Source organism: Helianthus annuus, chromosome 1 (genome assembly GCF_002127325.2).
Source record: "Helianthus annuus cultivar XRQ/B chromosome 1, HanXRQr2.0-SUNRISE, whole genome shotgun sequence".
Classification (NCBI taxonomy): domain Eukaryota; kingdom Viridiplantae; phylum Streptophyta; class Magnoliopsida; order Asterales; family Asteraceae; genus Helianthus; species Helianthus annuus.
The window spans coordinates 8,704,556-8,723,779 of NC_035433.2; the positions used below are offsets into that span (position 1 = coordinate 8,704,556).

Consider the following 19,224-nt stretch of genomic DNA (forward strand, 5'->3'; position numbering starts at 1 on the left):
ATTCTAATATGGTGATCACTACAAACTCAAGTAACATAAATACACAAACTCAAGTAACATAAATACGCATGAGTGAACAATTGACGACTGATATTCATAAACTAAAAAAATATCACCAACGTAGGGGTTGTTCGTGCTACCTTTTTTTGAAATGTAGTTTCTGTGTCAAATGAAAGAATTTTCCTCAGAAAGTTTTTTTTTCTTTTTAAGACGTGTAAAATTCAAAGTGAAGAATGTTTTTATGGTGATGTTATTTCTAAATAGCTGAATAAATTAGTAACCATATATATGTGTCCGTCTAATGGGAAAATGCCTGTGAGTAGCACAATACTGTAGTATTATTAGTGATAATATTTTGAAACCTTTGAGTAGTTCCGACTTCTAGAGTTCACAAACAATTATGAGTGAATAACTCGAGTTCTTTATATCTATGTGTGTCAGTCTAGTGGGAAAATGCCTCAAAAAAGATTCATGTTTCCACACACATACGTGTCAAATTGGATTATTTACTACTTTTTAAATTTGCATTTCTGTTACCTAAAAATTAGAATTAAGTACATGCTAATCTGGTTTTCTAACTATATTTGGCACACTTAGCTATTTATTAAAAAAGGAATGTTCAAAATATGTGTCTGGGTTGAAGACAGCGCCCAACAACAATTCAATGCATCAGATAATTAGGTTGTTAACTACTTGGGATGTTTGCAATCTCTTCTCTTTGAAGTCTGATTTCACCAAAAAGTCTTCTTATACAATCCCAGACCAAAAGGTGTACCTATTTATCACCAAACTCACTCAACAGCCCCCACCTATTGCGGTATACATCCCCCACCCAAACACACTCACACCAAGTTGATATCCCCAACACCCGGCCAGTGAAGACCATACATGTTGCAGACCCGGTCCAATTGCCACCTGATTGTCTGAACCGCACTCAATGTTTGGGCTTAGACCCGGATATGGTCTAACCCAGTGGGCCTACAAGAGTAAAAAAAAGAATACTATAGTAACAAAGGAGAAAGTATTTGGTTACCTAAAGACATAGATTCGTTTAAAGTTGCCCTCTGTAGTAGCATGAAATTTATCTTTGGCAACCAAACCCTGTACCATACATTCTTACCCATTTATTTTATTGAAATGTGTGAAAAAAATAAATAAAGAATAAGCTGATATAGGAACACGTCGAAAGTGAACAAAAGTCAAGTATGATATTAGAGCATACAGCCTACTAAATCTTTTAACCGAAAAACAGAAACAATTCATGTGATATTATATTATTATCGTTTTCTTAATCATAAATATTTAACTATTTATAGCAAATTATAAATCAATACAACTTTTCTAATAGGTCAATCCAACCCAATCCAATCCATCCCGTTTGACCCAGGAAGGGGATTGGTAACATACTTGACTATCAATTCGAGCTGACCCCACAGTAGTATTGACATATGCCATTATCTTGACTATTTCTCATAAGAGCAATCCAGGTCTATCTTTTGTTTCTAGGCACGGCAAGCTGAAACCAACCAATATACAAAATATCAGTGCACTAAAAACCTCATGTGATCTCATCAGCACATCGTCGCATGATGCATTATGCGCATTTTAAAACCAAGGTGACGTGGCCTAACGAAATTGCAAATGAGGGTGGCATTGTTGAGCTGCCAAAAGTGATATTGCTTGCTGATACTTCTCTACCTCACACATAGTAGGAATCTACTGCTGCTATTATGTCTAGTATTCTACATTTCAGTTCTGAGGTTTACTTGGAAGTACCTAATGCAGTAGCAAAGTAAAAAAGTTCTAACTAAGAACAAAACACAGATGCATCACCTATAAACCTTGGTGAATTACAACTTCAACAAGGAAAAGTAATTTCATTTGTTGTCTAGCATTGCTTCTGTTATAACCTAAAGAAACATAGATCGTGACAAACGGTTAATATTAATAATAATCTTATTGTGGAAACTTCTATGTCCTGTTATTTAATAACTTACTCTAAGAACTGACCCAATTGTTAAATTATCAAGCGTCCTTCTCCCCGCAAGGTGGTTTAGGTGACTCATGAGTGAGCTGTTTTTCCAGTTCTGCATATAAAACCAGTATGTAAAAGGTAAAATAAATAAATTATAATATGATGATAAGCATTAAAACGTACGTTAATAGAATAAGTAAAGAAACAAACCTCATGAACGAATAACAACGATTGTGTTAGGCATTTTTGGCCAATACATGCATATGCATCTTGATCACACACCCATGACACATAATCCACCTGTTAATGATGATGACACCTCAGCAATACAATTCATGTTGCAAATTCATAAAGTTTCAAGATTTTATAGTTTAAAGGATATAATAATAAAACCTTGTGAACATCAGGCCTGAGGATTTTCCAGTCGAATCCTGCATCTTCTACTTTAATTCGTCCGTTCAGGTCATAAGCCAACTTATCTACTATTTTCGAGCTACCCGTAAAAAGGGTCATTCTCGGATTTGCCTGATTATGAGATTAGAATATTTAAGGCATGAAAATGGATATCTTTTTTTACTAATAGACTGTTAAATGTGAAGAAACCAACCTCTTGCAGCAGCTTGTTCATCGTCATTCCATCAGAATTAATAAAGTCGACATCCTCAACTGGAGTACCGGAATCTCTAGAGGAAAATTGAAAGGTGTAATTAACGCCACCTGCAATTACACATATTAGAAACATAAAGAATATAGTTAATAAATAACGAATGTTATGAAATAATAATATGTGAAGGGTGTCTTACAGGGCCATATGGCCATCGGAAACCATGACTTTGTTGCCCAAGATGATTCCCAGGTACTCCGAACGACCTTGCCAAGAAACGCACCTATCATACAATTGCAATTAGTAAACATGTAGTGAATTTACTAATGATAAAACATTTTTAAAATACCTGATCACCAGAAAAGTTTTCTAAAAACTTTCCGGTAACATAAACTACACCGAGAGCCTACTGGTAACTCTTTGGTGAGACCCTTTGTATTAACTTAGCAAAGAAATCAGAAACCTGAAATGACAAAAAAAGGTAAATCAATCATTATAAAAAAAAATTACATGAGCATATCTTAAGTTTTATTTATACCTCAGGCTGGGAAAACATATGGCCTGCTTTTGCAGATACGTCTCCATATAGAAGATACCTATGAAAAATGATTGGTTACCTCCAAAGTTGAGAAACAATAACGAAGTTGAGAAAATGAATAAAGCTTAAGATATGCTCATGTAATTTTTTAAAAAATGGTTTTAAAAAAAACGGTTGAGGCGTGCGCCTCGAGGCGCGCCTCAAAGCGAAACGGCCTCCATAAGAACATGGTTTTAAAAAACGGTTGAGCCGTGCGCCTTGAGGCGCGCCTCAAAGCGAAACGACCAAAAAACGATTCTGACCTCAGGGGGTTTATACTGTTTGTGCGCCTCAAAGGGGTTGAGGCGCTAAAAAGGTAGCGTCTCGGAGGTTTTAGATATTTGTTTTTGATGTTTTTGCGTTTTTGTGTCAATTTCAAGCAATTTATGTCTTTTTATGCATGTTTTTTTATTGTTTTGATGAACTTGATGATTAATTTAGTTAGTATTACTATTTTTATAAGATATATAATATTTATATTTATTTTTCAATTCCGCCTCGGGCTTACGTCTCGGTTCGCCTCGAGGCTTACGCCTTGTGAGGCGAAGTGAAAATGCCTCGAAACTCGTTTCCGTTTTTTAAGCCTTGCATAAGAAGCGTATAATATTAAATAAAAACGACATCACTTGCCTCTTGAGAAATATTAAATGGCTCTGGGTTGCGATTTCCATCAGCAACCTGGTTAATTACGGCAACATCAAATGGCTTAACGTTTCTGAACAAGTGGTCACGGTCAGCAGAATCTTGTGTGATAAAAGCTTGCGTTTAGACAGAAAAAAGAATTAAACGATAGACAACGAGAAAATAAATAAAAAATATCCATACTGAAAATTTCAAAATTTTAAGGTACCTTCCAAATGTAACAAGGAACATGACTCTCTAAGTATGAAGTATGAAGCATGAAGCTGGGTTGAAATGTTGACCTGAAGCACGATTAAAAATCAATTTAAGAAAAATAAATAATAAAAACATATCCATACTGAAAATTCAAAACACAACATGAAGTAACCTCAATTAATACAGGCCCATACACCTCCTATCTGCGGTTTGCCTTGCTAATTGTTTATTTCTTTCTAAAAGCTTCTCTTTTTCTTTCTTTTGATATCGTTTCTCTTGCAGAAGCTTCCAGCTCCAATATTTCAGCACCTAACTTTTCCTGCAAATATAAAGTAATTTTTTCGAATATTAAAATAAATATTTTCAGATGCATAAACATTTGAGTGAAATAAATTCGACTTACAAATTGCTCTCGGGAAGTTTCATATGGTGGAACGTTTTGTAGTTCCAGCTCAGCGTCTGCTAAATCTTTTTCAGCTTTTGCTATTCGTTGCTGACCTGTGTTCTTGCCTCTCTTAATCCTCCAGATGTTACCAAATCTGGGCAACTATCTTCAATCTTCAACAAAAAAAGATCAATTAGACCATCTCATTTGATTTTTTTTTTTTTGCCATTTCAATCCTTGAGGTTGGCAATTTATTGCGATTTTTGTCCCTCGAAAAATGGCCCTCGGGGATGAAAATGGCAAAACTTCAAACTTTTTGGATGAAAATGGCACCTCAGGGACGAAAGTCACAAAAGTGACCAAACCTTAGGGACGAAAATGGCATTTTACTCTTTTTTACAACTTTAACTGGGTTAATGTTCATAAAGCTCGCGGCTCGTAGCTCTCTCGACAAAAGCTCGAAAAAACTCTCGCTAAAAAACCTCTGAATTGAAACGACCTGAGCCGAGTGGGCTCATTTTGTAATTGAGCCGAGCTCGGCTCGTTGGCTTGTTCATAGGCTAGTTTAACTTCTATCTCTAGCTCAAGCCAAGCCGAGCTGCCTCGTTGAAATTCTTGCGCACGAGCTCGAGACCACCCTGGCTCGACTCGGCTCGACTCGTTTACAGCCCTAGCACTAAATCGCAAGTGTACTTAGCCATTTGGCCAGTGCGGCGATCAACCGGTCACAATTATCAGATTAGCCCACATAACAAAGTATAGTCACTAATTCATGACAAAAAGTATACTTAACAAAACGGGCCAACGAGCTAAGTTGGTTGCTATATTGTGAAACGTTCCCTTACGAAAATTACCACTCGGATGCAGCCTGTAACATGTCGTCCGAGATTATTCTAGCACCAGACAGAAGGGTACCTAGACCAATGCTGCAGTTCAAGATTTAGTCAGACGAAGAGTAGTTAAAACAAAAAAAAACAAAAAAATTAAATCTTCAATTTTCTGATTAGTGACGGGAGATATGAACCGTTCACCGACCCAGGAAAAAGATACATATTGTTTCCCTGATTGCTGTAGCCGATCTCTCCACCTCCTGCGATCAAGTTTACGTATTACAGCATGCAGAAATTACTAAGCTCATTTTATTAAAACGGTAGAAGTAAAATAAAAAAGAAGTTAGAAAACAGACCAAGATCTACATCCTTAAACGGGCTTCCACTTGCAAAAATAATGTTTTTACCGACAATAGAAAACGCTTCTTCAGGGGTGCATTCCGCTGTCATGTGACAAAATTTTGAGACGTTAAAAGTTCGTATTTACATGTCAATTTGGTCGAGCGTTATCAACTGTACCATTGGTTGTGGGATTCGACAGTGCAAATATTGCTGGTCTGGTTGAAGTCGAACCTCTAAATGCTTCTAATATCTACACAAAATTTTTAAAATAAAATTACAAATGAAGATTCCTAAACATGTTGTTTTTGACATACATGACCGCATAACGTGTTTTACTCAATTAATTAATATAAGAATATACCTCTTTAGAAAACAAGCCGCCGACTGCAGACAACCCAAGGAGTACATCAGGCTTCACTTCCTGCACCTGATTACAATATGATAATATTCAATATCCGATCTGGCGTAGTGTAGTAGAAATAAAATTGGCGAGCTATCATAACCTGAAAAATAAATATTCAAACCAATTTTTGAAACTTTTCTTATATTTAACTAATTAACCTTTGGCAACACGTATAGAAACAAAAATGAATTCGAAATTAAGAGAAAACTCACAGCTTTTTTGACTCTCTCAGACATGGAAAACCGCTCTAAGATGAGTACACCATTCACAGATCTGAGCTTAAAATAGTATTCATCTTGATGAGACGATGAGTACACCTTTCATAGATCTGAGCTTAAAATCAAACCCGCATCCTTCGTCGCCGTCCTCTGAATGTAAAACTCTTGAATATAAAACTCAGATCTGAGCTTAAAATGCATGTTCATCAACAACAAACCAACCGAAAACATCAAAAAATGACCTTAGATATGAGAAAACATTCAGCAGAAAAAAATAAACCTACCTGGATCTTTTTCTCATCGAGTACAACCCTAGCTCTGAGCGAATCCAGTCAAATCGAAGATTTCGAGAGATGAAACTCATTCGATCTTGTGTTGTATAGAGAGATCTGGTGTCATTGAGAAAGACATCTTGAATCGCCAACAAAAACCCAAGATTTCCTTTTGAATCGCCTGGAGAGAAAGCAGGCGGATGGGGGCGGATAAAATGTATTGAGAATGAGAAACCCTAGACTTGATTGGTATACCCGTGTTTTTTTTAGTAGAAGGGTATAAGTGGAAAGGGATGTTTTCTGATGCTTAAAAGACTGGTACATTATGCTTTAGGGGTGTTTTAAGGAAATTTCAATGACCTTAAGAAGTCCTTTGGATATGTATATTATATATAGTATAGATATATATATATATTAATTTTTGAATTAAGAAAATGTTAAATGAAAAGCAAAATGACTAAAATACCCCTGAACTAAAAGACAAAATAGGAGGTTGCAACAGGGAAATCTGGTCAAATTTGAAATTTGGACTAAAATGGCAACAAAATACAAACCACAGGGACCCAGATGTAATAAGTTTGAGATTTGGACTAAAGTGGCGAAACTGGCCAAACCACAGGGACCAAAATGGCAGTTTACTCTTTTTTAAATAAAAGAGACTTTCAACTCATTTGACTGGTTACCCAAAACAATTCAACGTTAGGCTTTTTATAAACTTATTGATTGCTTATAATTTGTGTTTATAAATTACTCTATATTAAAAATTTAATGATCAATAAAGCACAAAAGGCTTGTAACATCAAATTTCATGTTGTTTGAATAAACACCTTTTAAACATACTCTATTTTATTTTTTTTAAGAGTGAATTTCAAGGATTGTCCTTTATCTTTATACCCATTTTCAGACGTTGTCCTTTATGTTTAAAATTGATAAGTTTTGTCCTTTATGTTTTCATATCATACACGTTTTGTCCTTTAGGCCTAACCCAGTTAGTTTTTTCAGATAAATTTGGTCCATGAGGGCATTTTGGTCAATTCAAAGGTAAGTTCAACAACAGATTTACAGCTCAAAGCTTCTGCAACCTTTGAATTGACAAAAATACCCTTATGTGCAAAACACATGACCAAATTTAACTGAAAAAACTAACTGGGTTAGGCCTAAAGGACAAAACATGTATGATATGAAAACATAAAGGACAAAACTCGTTAATTTTGAACATAAAGGACAGCGTCTGAAAATAGGTATAAAGATAAAAGACAATCCTTTAAATTCACTTTTTTTTAATAGTAAAAGGTGTGGTAATGAATAGTAAAGTATCATTAACTTAAACATGTGAGTAGAAGTTTGAGAAGAAGCACCACATATAAAGTACATTTCCTTTCGATTTAATTCCAACCTTATACCATAAATAATGTAGTTAACTTTTTAATAATATGTCATTATTACTGTATTACATATTAACCAGTTAACTTTTTAATCATATTTCATTATTACATAATATTATTTTTCTCTAATAACTTGTATTCGTTATCGCAACATTTATATGTAAATGTTATTGAAAACGGGGTTGTATTCAAAATAAGATATTATTTTGTATTGTAAACTATACCGAGTGTCGGCATCGACGTTATCGAAATCGGTATTGATATTCATTTATTATGGCTTTCAATTAACAAAAAAACGTATTGATATTCTTTTAGACATATCATAACTTTATTTTTTGGGTTATAGAATCAGCCTAAGCATGTGAGTATAAGCCTTTTCTTGAAATGTAAACAAGATAAATTAAGTTTTAGGGTTTTTTTAATAAACCGGTATCATAACAAATGAAACCGATACAAAACGGAGCAGAAATCTCGTCACATCACGTGATAGAATTCCGCTAGTTTTATTTATAGAAGATTGATTAAGATTTGTGTTTTTATTAATAAAACCAGTTAAAATAAAAAATCAACATAAAAGATTGATTAAGATTAATGTTTTTAATTTTATTAATATAAACAATTAAAAAATCAACGATTCCGTTACACCGTAAATCACGTTTGACAAATGAAAAAGACAACGTTAGCATAACTCCCGCCTGCCCACTTGTGGATAGCAACTTTCCTTTTTGGTGTTGGTGTTCAAATTAATATTTTATTATTAACAACTATTAAAAATATTTTGAGTAAATTATCAAAATCGTTGATGATGTTAGGCATGTTTGTTATTTTCATTCAAAACAATTTTTTTGTACAATATAGTCTTTCACTTTTGGGATTTTTTGTCATTTTCATCCAAACGTCTGACTTTTTTACCAAAATCGTCCCTGAGATTTATGATTTTTTGTTATTTTCATCCAAATGTTTGATAGAAAAAAATAAAGAAAATTAGACGTTTGAATGAAAATATCAAAAAATCCCAAAAGTGAAATGACTATATGGTACAAAAAAAAAAAGTTGTTTTAAATGAAAACAGCAAACATATCCAAACCTCAGGGACAATTTTAGCAATTTACTCAAATATTTTTTACTAATAAAGTAATGTAAGAGTTCTTAACTAAGACGCAAATCACTAGTCACTAGTAAATAATATAATTAACTTTAATTAATAAAATAACTAACCTTAATCAACGAAAAATTCAACTACGGTCATTACATGCACTATACATTTTTATTATCATCAACATGTTGTATATGTAATGTCATGTATATGTAGAGTGTTCATTTGAACGGAATGATTCTTCCTGCTCTAATTTGATAAATTCAACTGGATTTTGGTTGTAAAATATAGAACATGTATGATCAACAATATTGAAATTAGGGTTGGCATATCGTGTCAGTCCGACCTGTTAAGACCTGAACACGATAAGATACGAACACGGCACGAAATCTTATCGTGTCAGATTTTTCAAACACGAACACGAACCTGATAATAAACAGTTTACACGAAACGACATGTTAAGACACGAAAACATTACCAACGTATCATACAACTTGTTAAGACACGAACATGGCTTGTTACTACATATTTGATATTTAGCAATTAATAGACCTTGACAGGTATTGTATAATGGTCTTGAGTCTTAACAGGTCATACCGTGTCTGACATGACATGTTAAGACACGAAAACGACCTGTTAAGACACGGACACGATAAGACACAAACACACGAAATAGGTAAACACGACATGTATTGTGTCGACCTCTTATAGACATGAAACTTATTAACTTTGTGTAGGTTCGTGTCGTGTTATCGTGCTCGTGTCAGATTTACCAGCCTTAATTGAAATAGCTTGAACCGGTTTGTATAATTTGGACCCGTTATTGTTCAAAAATCCATCGCTAAATTTGTTACTTTAACATTACATAAAAAGATATTTATTCCAGCTAAGCGTAACAAGGTATTTCACTTTAAAAAACATAAACTAGCAACACGTGATAGAGTACGTAGAGTTCGAACGCACCTATGTAAAAAATCTGAAGTTTTAAATTTTAATAATATAGAATAAAAGTTATTTCATCACAAACAATTACATTACTTTAACATCTTAAAGTTTTATTTATTGTAGCAAATTATTTTCTTCGATGATAGGATTTGTAAAATTCGTTGGTAAATAGAAGGGGTTACAAGGGAAAGAATGAAAGATCGAGACTTACAAGAAAGTACTATTATTTACAAGGTGAGGTGATTTTTTTGAGTAATGTAAGATACATCAAAGGGACTTTAACTATATAAGAGTTCATATGTTATTTAGCATTTTCGGTTTATGTTAATAACCATTAAAACTACTTACGTAATATGTGTAATCAAGAGAAAACAACGGATGAATGTTATTGATGAGGAACATCCCGATTTGTGCCCAGTACTAACAGTCTGGTGATTAGGCCCAAGCCCAGTCAACGACTTAGCCTTTTCTCGCCTTTTGCGATCAAAGGATCATCACTCCGGTCAAAGAAGGAAGTCCATCAAATATTTGGATGAGACCAGAACATTTAATGCTTCGTTACCAGTAGCCAAGCAAAGAGTCTCGACGAGACATCTCAGAGAAGGAAGACACGAAGAGACGAGGATCATTTAATGGTTTGATCCTCCATGCTTCTTCTGATGTGACAACATCTGGTTTATTAACCAGGTAATTGACAGGGAAATACCCCCCCCCCCCCGCGGCAAAGGATAAAGACAATATAAGGAAAGGAGAACAAGTGGAATGCACCAAGAACATTCTTACCATTAAATTGGTCGGATCCAATTCGTTTCTTTGACTCAATAAACGTTGTCTTACTCCCACTTCGAAGGATGGTAACAGACACACCTCCCGGGCTCTCCATGGCAAGACTAACAATGTTCAATTTGTAGGCTTCCCGATGATCAGAAACACGTCACAGTGATTCCAGATCAACAACCACATCAGACTGTTGATTTTGACGTCAACAGATATAGACTTATAGATCTTACTAATGTGAAGTTTGAAAAAAATTTTCCAAAATGGAGGAGCACATCATAATTATGTATTTTTTTTTATCAAATTACCTACAACGTTTTGATTTAAAGTGGTGCATTTGTTAGATGATTATTAAAGGTTTGAATCAATGTATGAATTTACATATCGTGAAGTTTTTTTAATGTTAGGGTACACATTTTGTTTTTATCTTAAAATATGTGATGGAATTACACATGTTATTCCAAATAGAGGATAAAGTCAAACACCTTATACTTTGTCAATAATCCATATACCGGTTAAATGTTTCGTCCAAGTAAAGGATGCACTTATTTATTCGATCAAAGACGTAAGAGTGGTGTTTTGTTGATTTGAGTTTAAACTTTAACTTGTCAAAACAAAATAGATACCAAGTCAAAATAAAATTGACACACATGCCTTTGATTTAGTTATTATAATTCAAATTAATAATCACGTGTTTTACTAAGTTCCATTAGTAACATATATGTGTCTTAGGTGTCAAGTTAGAGGAATAAGGTGATAGATTTCAAATAGAAGACATCAACGAGTTAATGACTAGACCGTATGTGCTTATATAGAAGATTGATCGACTAAGACAGCGTGATTCTACACAACGAGATAGATAAACACTTTGTTAGGAAATTCATATTATAAAAGAAAATGTTTTCTTAATTGTCTTTTTATTTGTACTTTTATGAACGACGAGAGGACCTTATTCATATAGCAACGCGATCTAGCAAGAAGCTAGAAACCCACTAAAAGGTACACAATGATTACATATTTATAACGCATAATTTACACCATTTATCCCAACCTAATGACCCATATTTCCTCTATGTTTTACCCAAGAAAAGACATATTTTTAATCTCTTCTAAAGTGAGCACATCTCCTTATATTTAAATTGTATTTGATTGCAAGTTTTGACTATAGATGGGTGTAGTTTAACAATCACCAACAACTAGGGCTGCAAACGAACCAAACGTTCGGCGAACACTTCGTGAACTGTTTGGCGGGAAGTTTGTTTGTGTTCGTTTGCTTACTAAGCAAACGAACATGAACACGAAATTTCGTTTGTTTAGTTAAATGAACAAACATGAACAAATGCCGTGTTCGTACGTTTATGTTCGTGAACGTTCGGTAACATATTCGTTTGTGTTCGATAGTTCATTAGTGTTTTGAGTTTTTATATTTATTTAAATACTTCAAAATTCCGGCAAATTAAATATATAATAAGTGTCAGTGTATTATACATTCTGTTCATGAACGATTGTTTGTGTTCGTTTGTTTCCATATATGTTCACGAACATTAGTTGGTGCTCATTTTTGGAGTTTTTTCCCGTAATAGTGTTAGTGGAAAAACTATTTACCAAAATAGTGTCATTAGAAAAGTATTTACTAAAATAGTGTTTTTGAAGATTTTTTTTGCTTCTCACTCCAAATCTAATTGGATAAATCCAATTCATTAAATAATTATAATCATATATTTTAAGAATAAAAAACAACTTTTTTTATAAAACCTACTTTAAAAAAAACATATTTTAAAAATCTAAAAATCTGTGTTTGATAAAAAAAAGGATTCTTTTGGTCACCTATTCCGTTGATGCCTTTTTTATTTTTTGTTAAATCAAGTTTTCAAGGTTTGAGTTACGTCATTTTTATTCCATCCATTGTTTATTAATAATCTTCATAAACTTTCTAGTTTAACTAGTAAATAAATTGGCTTTTCTTTGTTTTTATTTTTAGTTTTAGTAAAACAACTTTTCTGGATTTAGTTACAATGGATAAAACATAAAAGTGTATATCGTAGACTTTGTGAGTATAATATTTTGTAAGAATAATCCACATAAAATTTATGTATTCCGTGTTCAAACACCTAAAAGAGTTGGTAGGTTCAAATCTAATCCTTACTTTATTCGTTAATATTTGTTATAAAGAGTTAGTAGGTTCGAACCTACTATCTCTTTCTTGTGTTCGAACACGAAATACATAATCTTTATGTGTGTTTTTCTTAGAGAATACTTTACTTAAAACACTATTTAGACTTGTAAATTTTTATCAATTGTAACTAAATCCACGAACTTTGTTTTTATAAAGAATAATAATAAAGAAAAGCCTTTTTTTTATTTACCGGTAAAAGTTAAACAGTTTTACAAGTTTATTTAATATATTATGTTTTAAATCAATATAACAATATATAAAATAGTTATGAGGTCCATTCTGTTGCAAGTATCTTTAAGGAATGTTATTTAGTTTTAAAAATTATACTATACTGTTTTATTTATTGAAAATAAAATATTTGTCAACGGAAATATATCAATGAAAGATTGAGTGAATTTTCACTTTTTTGATTGAATAACTTAAACGTGAATATGAGGGGTAACTAAAGTTATAAGAATCATAGTGGAGCTTTTTTTAATCAAATACAGATTTGTAGATTATATAAAATATGTTTTTGTTTCAATGTAGGTTTAATAAAAAAATTATTTTTTTTCTTAGATTCTAAAAAAAACATGATTAGATCAATAGTTATTTAATGAATAGGATTTATCCAATTAGATTATGAGTGAGAAACAAAAAAAAAACATCTTTAAAAACACCATTTTAGTAAATACTTTTCTAATAACACCATTTTGGTAAATAGTATTTCCACCAACACTACTATGGGAAAAAACTTCTCATTTGTGTTCGTCAACGTTCATTTTTGTTTGTTGCCTAAAATTAACAAACAAACACGAACGAACACGAACACGTTCATTTCCTTAACAAATGAACACGGACATAAAATCTCGTTCAATAAGTGTTCGTGAACGGTTCGCAAACACATATATTTCTTAACAAACGAACACGAACAAGGTCTTGTTCGTGTTCGTTCGATTCGTTTGCAGCCCTACCAACAACAATTTACAGATATGAATTTATTAAATGCTCTCTCTCTCTCTCTCTCTCTCTCTCTCTCTCTCTCTCTCTCTCTCTCTCTCTCTTCTCAAGTTTTCCTTTAATTTAGGTTTTTCGAACGTCTAAAATCATAATGCATGTTTTTTATAGGATTTGAACCTACAACCACTTAATTAAAAAATCCACCACTTTATTATATTAGCATTCAAAATAGATGGCAGCTTATATTAAGCATGAGTAGCCTAGAAGGTTCTTTAGTTATATTTGTATTTTATGTGCTTTATACAATAACTAGAAGTAAAACCCCTGTAAAAACACGTGTAGTCTTTAGAAATTTTACATACAAAAATTTATTAAAAACACAAATCACTATATATTATTCTTTACAAATTGCAAGAGTATTCATACATTCATAAATAGTCGTTTACAATAATCCACATGATACACTAATCTATTATCTATTATGTATATTAAAACAATACATTTTGGTGCCACTTGGCATCTTCTTAAACCACTTATTGCCACCTGTCCTCCTATTAACCCTTATTGAAAGAATTTGAGCGGGATAGTACCACGCCATTCGTCCGCTCTTTTTGCTCACACGAAATTGATCAGAGAGAGAAAGATTGATAGGTTTCCATTTTGGTTAAACCCTTCCTTTTCAATCTGTGCGAAGACAATGGATCAAGCATTCAAGATCACGGTTAGGCTCTTCTTCTCTGTAGTTTTTCTTCTTCTTCTTCTTCAGATTTTGATTCTAAGTTCAATTTCCAAATCTGAAATTAGGGTTTATATTGTTTAAATAGTGTCGATTTGTTAATGTTTTATTTGTCATCTTATATGGCCAAATCTGCTCTGGTGTGGTGGATTCACAGTGGTTCTGCGGCGGCGGCGGCGCCATCGCGGTGATACTGCTCTGGTGTGTGTTTCATCCACCGTCGGTAACCTGTAGACGGTGAACACGGTTGTTGGTAATCTCTTCTTTTCTCTCTGATTTTTTTTCCGATCCATCACCAAAACCCTTTCTCTCTCTAAAATTTTGTTCCGATCTCATCTGTTTCTATCTATTATTGTTGGTGGTAGTGATGGTGGTTTATGGTCTCTGGTCCTCGGTGTTAGCAACGACGGCTAGGGTTTTTAAGCGAGATATGAACGACGTTTGTTCCAGTTAGGGTTCCGACGATCGACAACTTGTGGGTTGCTGAGATGACAGAGATGGTGGTTGGAGCTATATCAGCTAGGGTTTCCGGCAAAGAAGGTAAGGACCAACATCTCACTCTTCTGATTCCTATTTCATTTCCTAGATGTTAGTTGTATATATATTGTTTGTTTCATATTATTCGATCGATCGCCGTAGTATTTGTGCATATGAAACCCTAACTTAGGTTTTGACTTTGTTGTGATTCAGGAAACGCAGCGGTTACTCAGCGAACCAGGTGAAGTTGTTTTTCTTTTTGTAATTTTTTTGTGTGTATGTTTATTTGAAGCGGGTGAATTTTTGTGATCAAGCGGGTCCGATTTTGTGATCATATTTAACTCATTTTCTATTTATGAAGTTTCTTAAAAGGTTTGGCCTTTAATAAGACATGACCCGTGTCAACTTGAACTGCTCTAGGCTTAGACCATATCGACGACACTTGATCAATGGTGAATATGAGCTGGCAAATAAAGAGAAACTAAGACTTGAGCAGTTACAAAGACAGGTATGGCTTTAGTTTTTTGAAGTTAGGGGTGTGTATAACGTTGTCCAAATCGTTAAAACCTAGCTGGACCAAACTAGGACCGTTTATGCATGGTATGTTTCTTGCTTTCTTAGTTCATGGCATGATAAAGATTCCATTTTTAATATTTGTTTTTATTTCGATGAAATGACCCGTTAGGCGAGGAGTGAGGTCTAGCATGCAACAACACATGATCTAGCAACTACTTCAAGATATGAGTAATGGTGGCGGTGGGCAGAATCCTTCGGTTTCTGGGCAGAGTCCTGCTAACAGGAATATGGGTCAGGATGGTTTGAGACACGGGATTTCAAAGGCTCACTTTGCACGCTTAGAGGAAATGTTAACTGGTCAGTTATCCACTTTGCACTCTTACATATCCATTTATGTTAAAAAGACAAAAGTGTAAAAGTCATATGTTTCTTTATTTAGGATGAAGGCACGGGGCTCTTTTCAAATGCAAAGAGTTTGGTCTCTCAAAGAATGAAGTGATGAAACATCATCCTATCATAGATGCCAGCTCATCAAATTCAGGTGTGTACGTATTGTTTTTAGACATTACCAACAGTTGATTCCACTGATTAAGGATAATTACATGTTCAATTGATCTTTATGTAGTTGATTTAACCAGTTCTTTGTTGTTCATACTTCATATATTTTCCAATGATGAATATTGAATCCGTACATTCATAGTAATCTGATGTGCACTTTATTTGACTTTAGTTGCATTTAAAGCCTCTAAATTGGTATATATTATATGTTGCACTTTATTTAACTTTAGTTGCATTTTTTTAATTTATAGTTCTAAATATGATTACAGAAGTTATATTGTTTTGATAAAGTTGAACCAATAAGTTGTTTGTATATGGACTGAGTATCTCGGTTATACTTGAATGTTGATTGACTAGAAGAACAGGAACATTTAGAAACTTAATTGAAGTTGAAATGATTCAAACGGGTCGAAGGTCTACCAACGGGTATTCATATACGTGCAATCTATAACTAACTTCATTAATTAAAAATGGATTATTATTTTAATAATATAGTTTTTAAAGTTAATCTTTTGAAGATATAAATTTATTACTTATGGAATTTAAGAAAAGTGGACTTAAAATGTTTGTTGGCAATTCAACCTGGTTTTTATAAAAAAGTTATCGGTAGGCTATTCTGTTAATGTTTGAGAAATGGGTTATTATTTAATGATGGAATTTGAGAAATGGATTATTATGAAAACTGATGGAATTTGAGAAAAGGATTATTATTTCAGGTGTTGTTTTATAATGCAATTTGTTAATGTTTTTTTTTTTTTTTTTTGCTTTTCAATTTTGTCCAGAGATGAAGAAAAGCATATGCGAACACTTGTGAAAGAAGATTTTGGTCAACCTGACAGAGTAAATACCATGGTAAGCATCACTATTAATCTTGGGTAATTCTTTAGATAATCTAAAATTTTGGGTTCAAATTTGAATCTTCAAGGATTGTATTTTGACTTTAGATTTTTCAGATAAATAGCTGAAATTAAGACATGTAATGTTATATAATTTGAACAAAAAAGTACTCTTGGCTAACCAAGCTGACCCGAATCGACCAGAACTGTTTCAACCGACACATAATTATCCCTTTGGTCTTAGCCTGGTGAATTTGTGAAAAAGATAATATAATAATTCAGGATGGGCCTATTTTTAACTTCTACTTATTCATTTTCCCCTAGAGGATGAAGTGAGAGGAACTACCAACCAGGATGCTTGGTTTAAAAAAGTGGTAAGCGCACAAAAGCGACGAGGTCTAAAACTGAGGCGCAAAAGCGTTGAGCTTTTCGTACGCAAGACACAAAGGATTATATAAATTATTTTATAAATCCCATATGCTTTTAGCATCCTCTACCTATGATTTAGTTATAATTAAGCTTTATATATGTTTTAAAACGGAAAAAAAAAAATCAATGTACAGCATAAAAAGCCTGTTGTACAACACTCAGCTGCACCTCAGGACCATTTTTAGGTCGCCTCGCGCCTAGGCGCGCCTTTTAAACCAAACCAGGATGCACTTTTTAGCGAATATTTAGCATAATTATTAGAATTTCTAACTTAATATTTATTTTATGTGAAGTTTGCAGCCCTGCGTACAACCTTCTTTTAAAATCTATTTGCAATGGAGGAAAGATGATAATATCAACCTTCAGGTATTTCATGTTACCATATTTTTTCTTACATCCAAGAATTGTGTAGTGTAGGTAATATCAACCTTGAGGCCCATTTGACCCGCTTGAGTTTTAGCCTTGGTTTAAAAAACACGCCTAGGAGCAAGGTAACTTCCATCGCTTTTGTGTAGGTAAGGCGGGTTTGATAGTTTTAGCCTTGGCTTTGGAAAGCGCGCCTTGGCGCAAGGCAACCCCAGGCACAACCACTATCGCTTTTGTGCAAGTAAGGTGAGTGTTGTACGTAAAGTGTTCGTGAGGCGTGCTTATCGGGCAAAAAATTGGCATAAGACGCATGTATGAGGCGTGCTTTTTAAATGCCGACATATTTTGATCAAAATTTATTTATTTTGACCCGTTAGAAGTCCGACTCGTATTTTAAAAAATTTATATATTCTGATCCGTTAACAGATACATGAGTTTATTTCGAAGATACCAAAGTTTGACTGAGTTGTTACCAATCTAAATTAGAGTCAGATTGTTTTTGGTGTCCAATTGACTGAATTATTAGCAATCTAAATTAGAGTCAGATTGTTTGGTGTCCAATTATGTCTGGAGTAAATAGTTACTATGTAAGGGTAGTTTTGGAATATGGCTCAGTTACGGGTCAATGTTTAGTTTGGATTTCAACTTAGTTAAGAGGTAAATTGACATATATCAAGTGGATATAACTTTTTATATTTGATAATTTCCACTTTTTTTGTTAGGGGGTATTGACAACCTATCAAAGCCAAAGACAAAGCACACATGAATCGGTTGAAAAGAAGGTGAAAGTCGGTTATAAGTGGGATTGAAAGTTATGTATATATATATGAAAGTTACGTGTGTATATATATTAGTCTGTCCTACCATTAATTTTAATGATCCGATAACAATGCGTTTTAAATGTTTGAATACTTGTGACTTGCATTCTCTTTACCAACAGCCTTTGATGCAAAATCCATCTGACCTGTTTGCAGATTGATGTTTGTTAGTGACATTACTATTAATGTATTCAAAATGTAGTCATATAAAACTTTAAAATTTAAATCGTTTTGGCCAATTATATATTGATATGTTGCACTGTCATAACCTTCTCTTTTTTTCTTCTTTTGTGTGTAACTTTTAAATTGATCAATTGTTGTCAAATCACTAATACTGGATTAATGTGTCTAGAACAGGGGAACAGGACATTTGGTTGTGGATTCATCTTTCAAGTTTACTGTACATGTTTTGTTATATGAGAGTATTTGGTTGTGGATTCATCTTTCAAAGCTCATCTCATTGCCAGTATATATTATATGTTTGTGTTAAGCCACCCGCGAAGCTCGCGGGATCTTAGGCTAGTATAACATTTAATAAAAACACTACACATAATAAATTCAAAGCATCCATACTAATATCATAAGTATCATAGTTTTATAAATCCTTATAATGTTTCTTACATTTTTATAGAACTTCTTTGTAAACCACATTAGTAGTGGTTGTACAAACTTGTTTTGGCTTATCACAAATCAAAATCTTCAAGCCATTCCTATTTTTTACGCTAGA

The 19,224-nt window shown here is 33.4% G+C and overlaps 2 protein-coding genes and 1 long non-coding RNA gene across 21 annotated transcripts; 1 reads left to right on the forward strand and 2 right to left on the reverse strand.

Moving 5' to 3' along the window:
• Positions 1-583: 583 nt before the first annotated feature.
• LOC110935772 (delta-1-pyrroline-5-carboxylate dehydrogenase 12A1, mitochondrial-like) lies at positions 584-3,180 on the reverse strand. 7 transcript variants are annotated; one of them, XR_004868725.1, is made up of 9 exons: positions 3,118-3,180; positions 2,929-3,042; positions 2,779-2,862; positions 2,583-2,692; positions 2,369-2,500; positions 2,186-2,275; positions 2,011-2,087; positions 1,408-1,516; positions 891-978 (listed from the first exon to the last, which is right to left on the reverse strand). XR_004868725.1 is itself a non-coding variant. In XM_022178130.2 (9 exons), the coding sequence occupies exons 3-8, from the start codon at positions 2,792-2,794 to the stop codon at positions 1,878-1,880; spliced, it is 471 nt and encodes a 156-aa protein (XP_022033822.1). In that variant the 5' UTR covers positions 2,795-2,862; positions 2,929-3,042; positions 3,118-3,180; the 3' UTR covers positions 1,151-1,516; positions 1,834-1,877. The 7 variants fall into 7 exon arrangements, 4 of the variants coding, with proteins under 4 accessions (XP_022033815.1, XP_022033822.1, XP_035834097.1 ...); XR_004868726.1 differs by lacking the exon at positions 891-978 and adding an exon at positions 986-1,101; XM_022178130.2 differs by lacking the exon at positions 891-978 and adding an exon at positions 1,834-1,910 and having other exon boundaries at positions 1,151-1,516; positions 1,998-2,087.
• Positions 3,181-3,781: 601 nt separating this feature from the next.
• LOC110935787 (NAD-dependent malic enzyme 1, mitochondrial-like) lies at positions 3,782-6,662 on the reverse strand. Of its 5 annotated transcripts, none has more exons than XM_035978208.1 (11): positions 6,456-6,662; positions 6,166-6,355; positions 5,912-5,977; positions 5,728-5,800; positions 5,565-5,651; positions 5,414-5,468; positions 5,233-5,304; positions 4,397-4,551; positions 4,166-4,312; positions 4,007-4,079; positions 3,782-3,871 (listed from the first exon to the last, which is right to left on the reverse strand). In XM_035978208.1, coding segments are annotated over exons 2-8 (378 nt in total). In that variant the 5' UTR covers positions 6,190-6,355; positions 6,456-6,662; the 3' UTR covers positions 3,782-3,871; positions 4,007-4,079; positions 4,166-4,312; positions 4,397-4,550. The 5 variants fall into 5 exon arrangements, with proteins under 5 accessions (XP_035834101.1, XP_035834100.1, XP_022033834.1 ...); XM_035978207.1 differs by having other exon boundaries at positions 3,787-3,914; positions 6,166-6,321; XM_022178142.2 differs by having other exon boundaries at positions 3,787-3,914.
• A 7,680-nt stretch (positions 6,663-14,342) lies between these two features.
• Positions 14,343-18,652, forward strand: LOC110864221. Of its 9 annotated transcripts, XR_004868731.1 has the most exons (12): positions 14,343-14,482; positions 14,655-14,750; positions 14,863-15,037; positions 15,188-15,215; positions 15,395-15,482; positions 15,660-15,847; positions 15,930-16,031; positions 16,831-16,900; positions 17,209-17,258; positions 17,607-17,679; positions 17,829-17,925; positions 18,402-18,652. It is a non-coding gene; the product is annotated as an uncharacterized LOC110864221 (long non-coding RNA). The 9 variants fall into 9 exon arrangements; XR_002549741.2 differs by having other exon boundaries at positions 14,366-14,482; positions 15,188-15,482; XR_004868730.1 differs by having other exon boundaries at positions 14,366-14,482; positions 15,188-15,482; positions 17,614-17,679.
• Positions 18,653-19,224: the final 572 nt, after the last annotated feature.

What these genes read in the sequence shown, in the direction of transcription:
- LOC110935772 (XM_022178123.2), bottom strand. An exon ending in TCAGGCCTGATGTTCACAAG is followed by an intron (nt 2,276 to 2,368) that starts GTTTTATTATTA and finishes CATCATTAACAG; the next exon opens with GTGGATTATGTGTCATGGGT. An exon ending in CAATTGGGTCAGTTCTTAGA is followed by an intron (nt 979 to 1,997) that starts GTAAGTTATTAA and finishes TTACTCTTGTAG; the next exon opens with GCCCACTGGGTTAGACCATA.
- LOC110935787 (XM_035978208.1), bottom strand. Translation starts at nt 6,189, where the DNA reads ATGTCTGAGAGAGTCAAAAAAGCT. An exon ending in GTCGAATCCCACAACCAATG is followed by an intron (nt 5,652 to 5,727) that starts GTACAGTTGATA and finishes GTCACATGACAG; the next exon opens with CGGAATGCACCCCTGAAGAA. An exon ending in GTTTAAGGATGTAGATCTTG is followed by an intron (nt 5,469 to 5,564) that starts GTCTGTTTTCTA and finishes ACTTGATCGCAG; the next exon opens with GAGGTGGAGAGATCGGCTAC.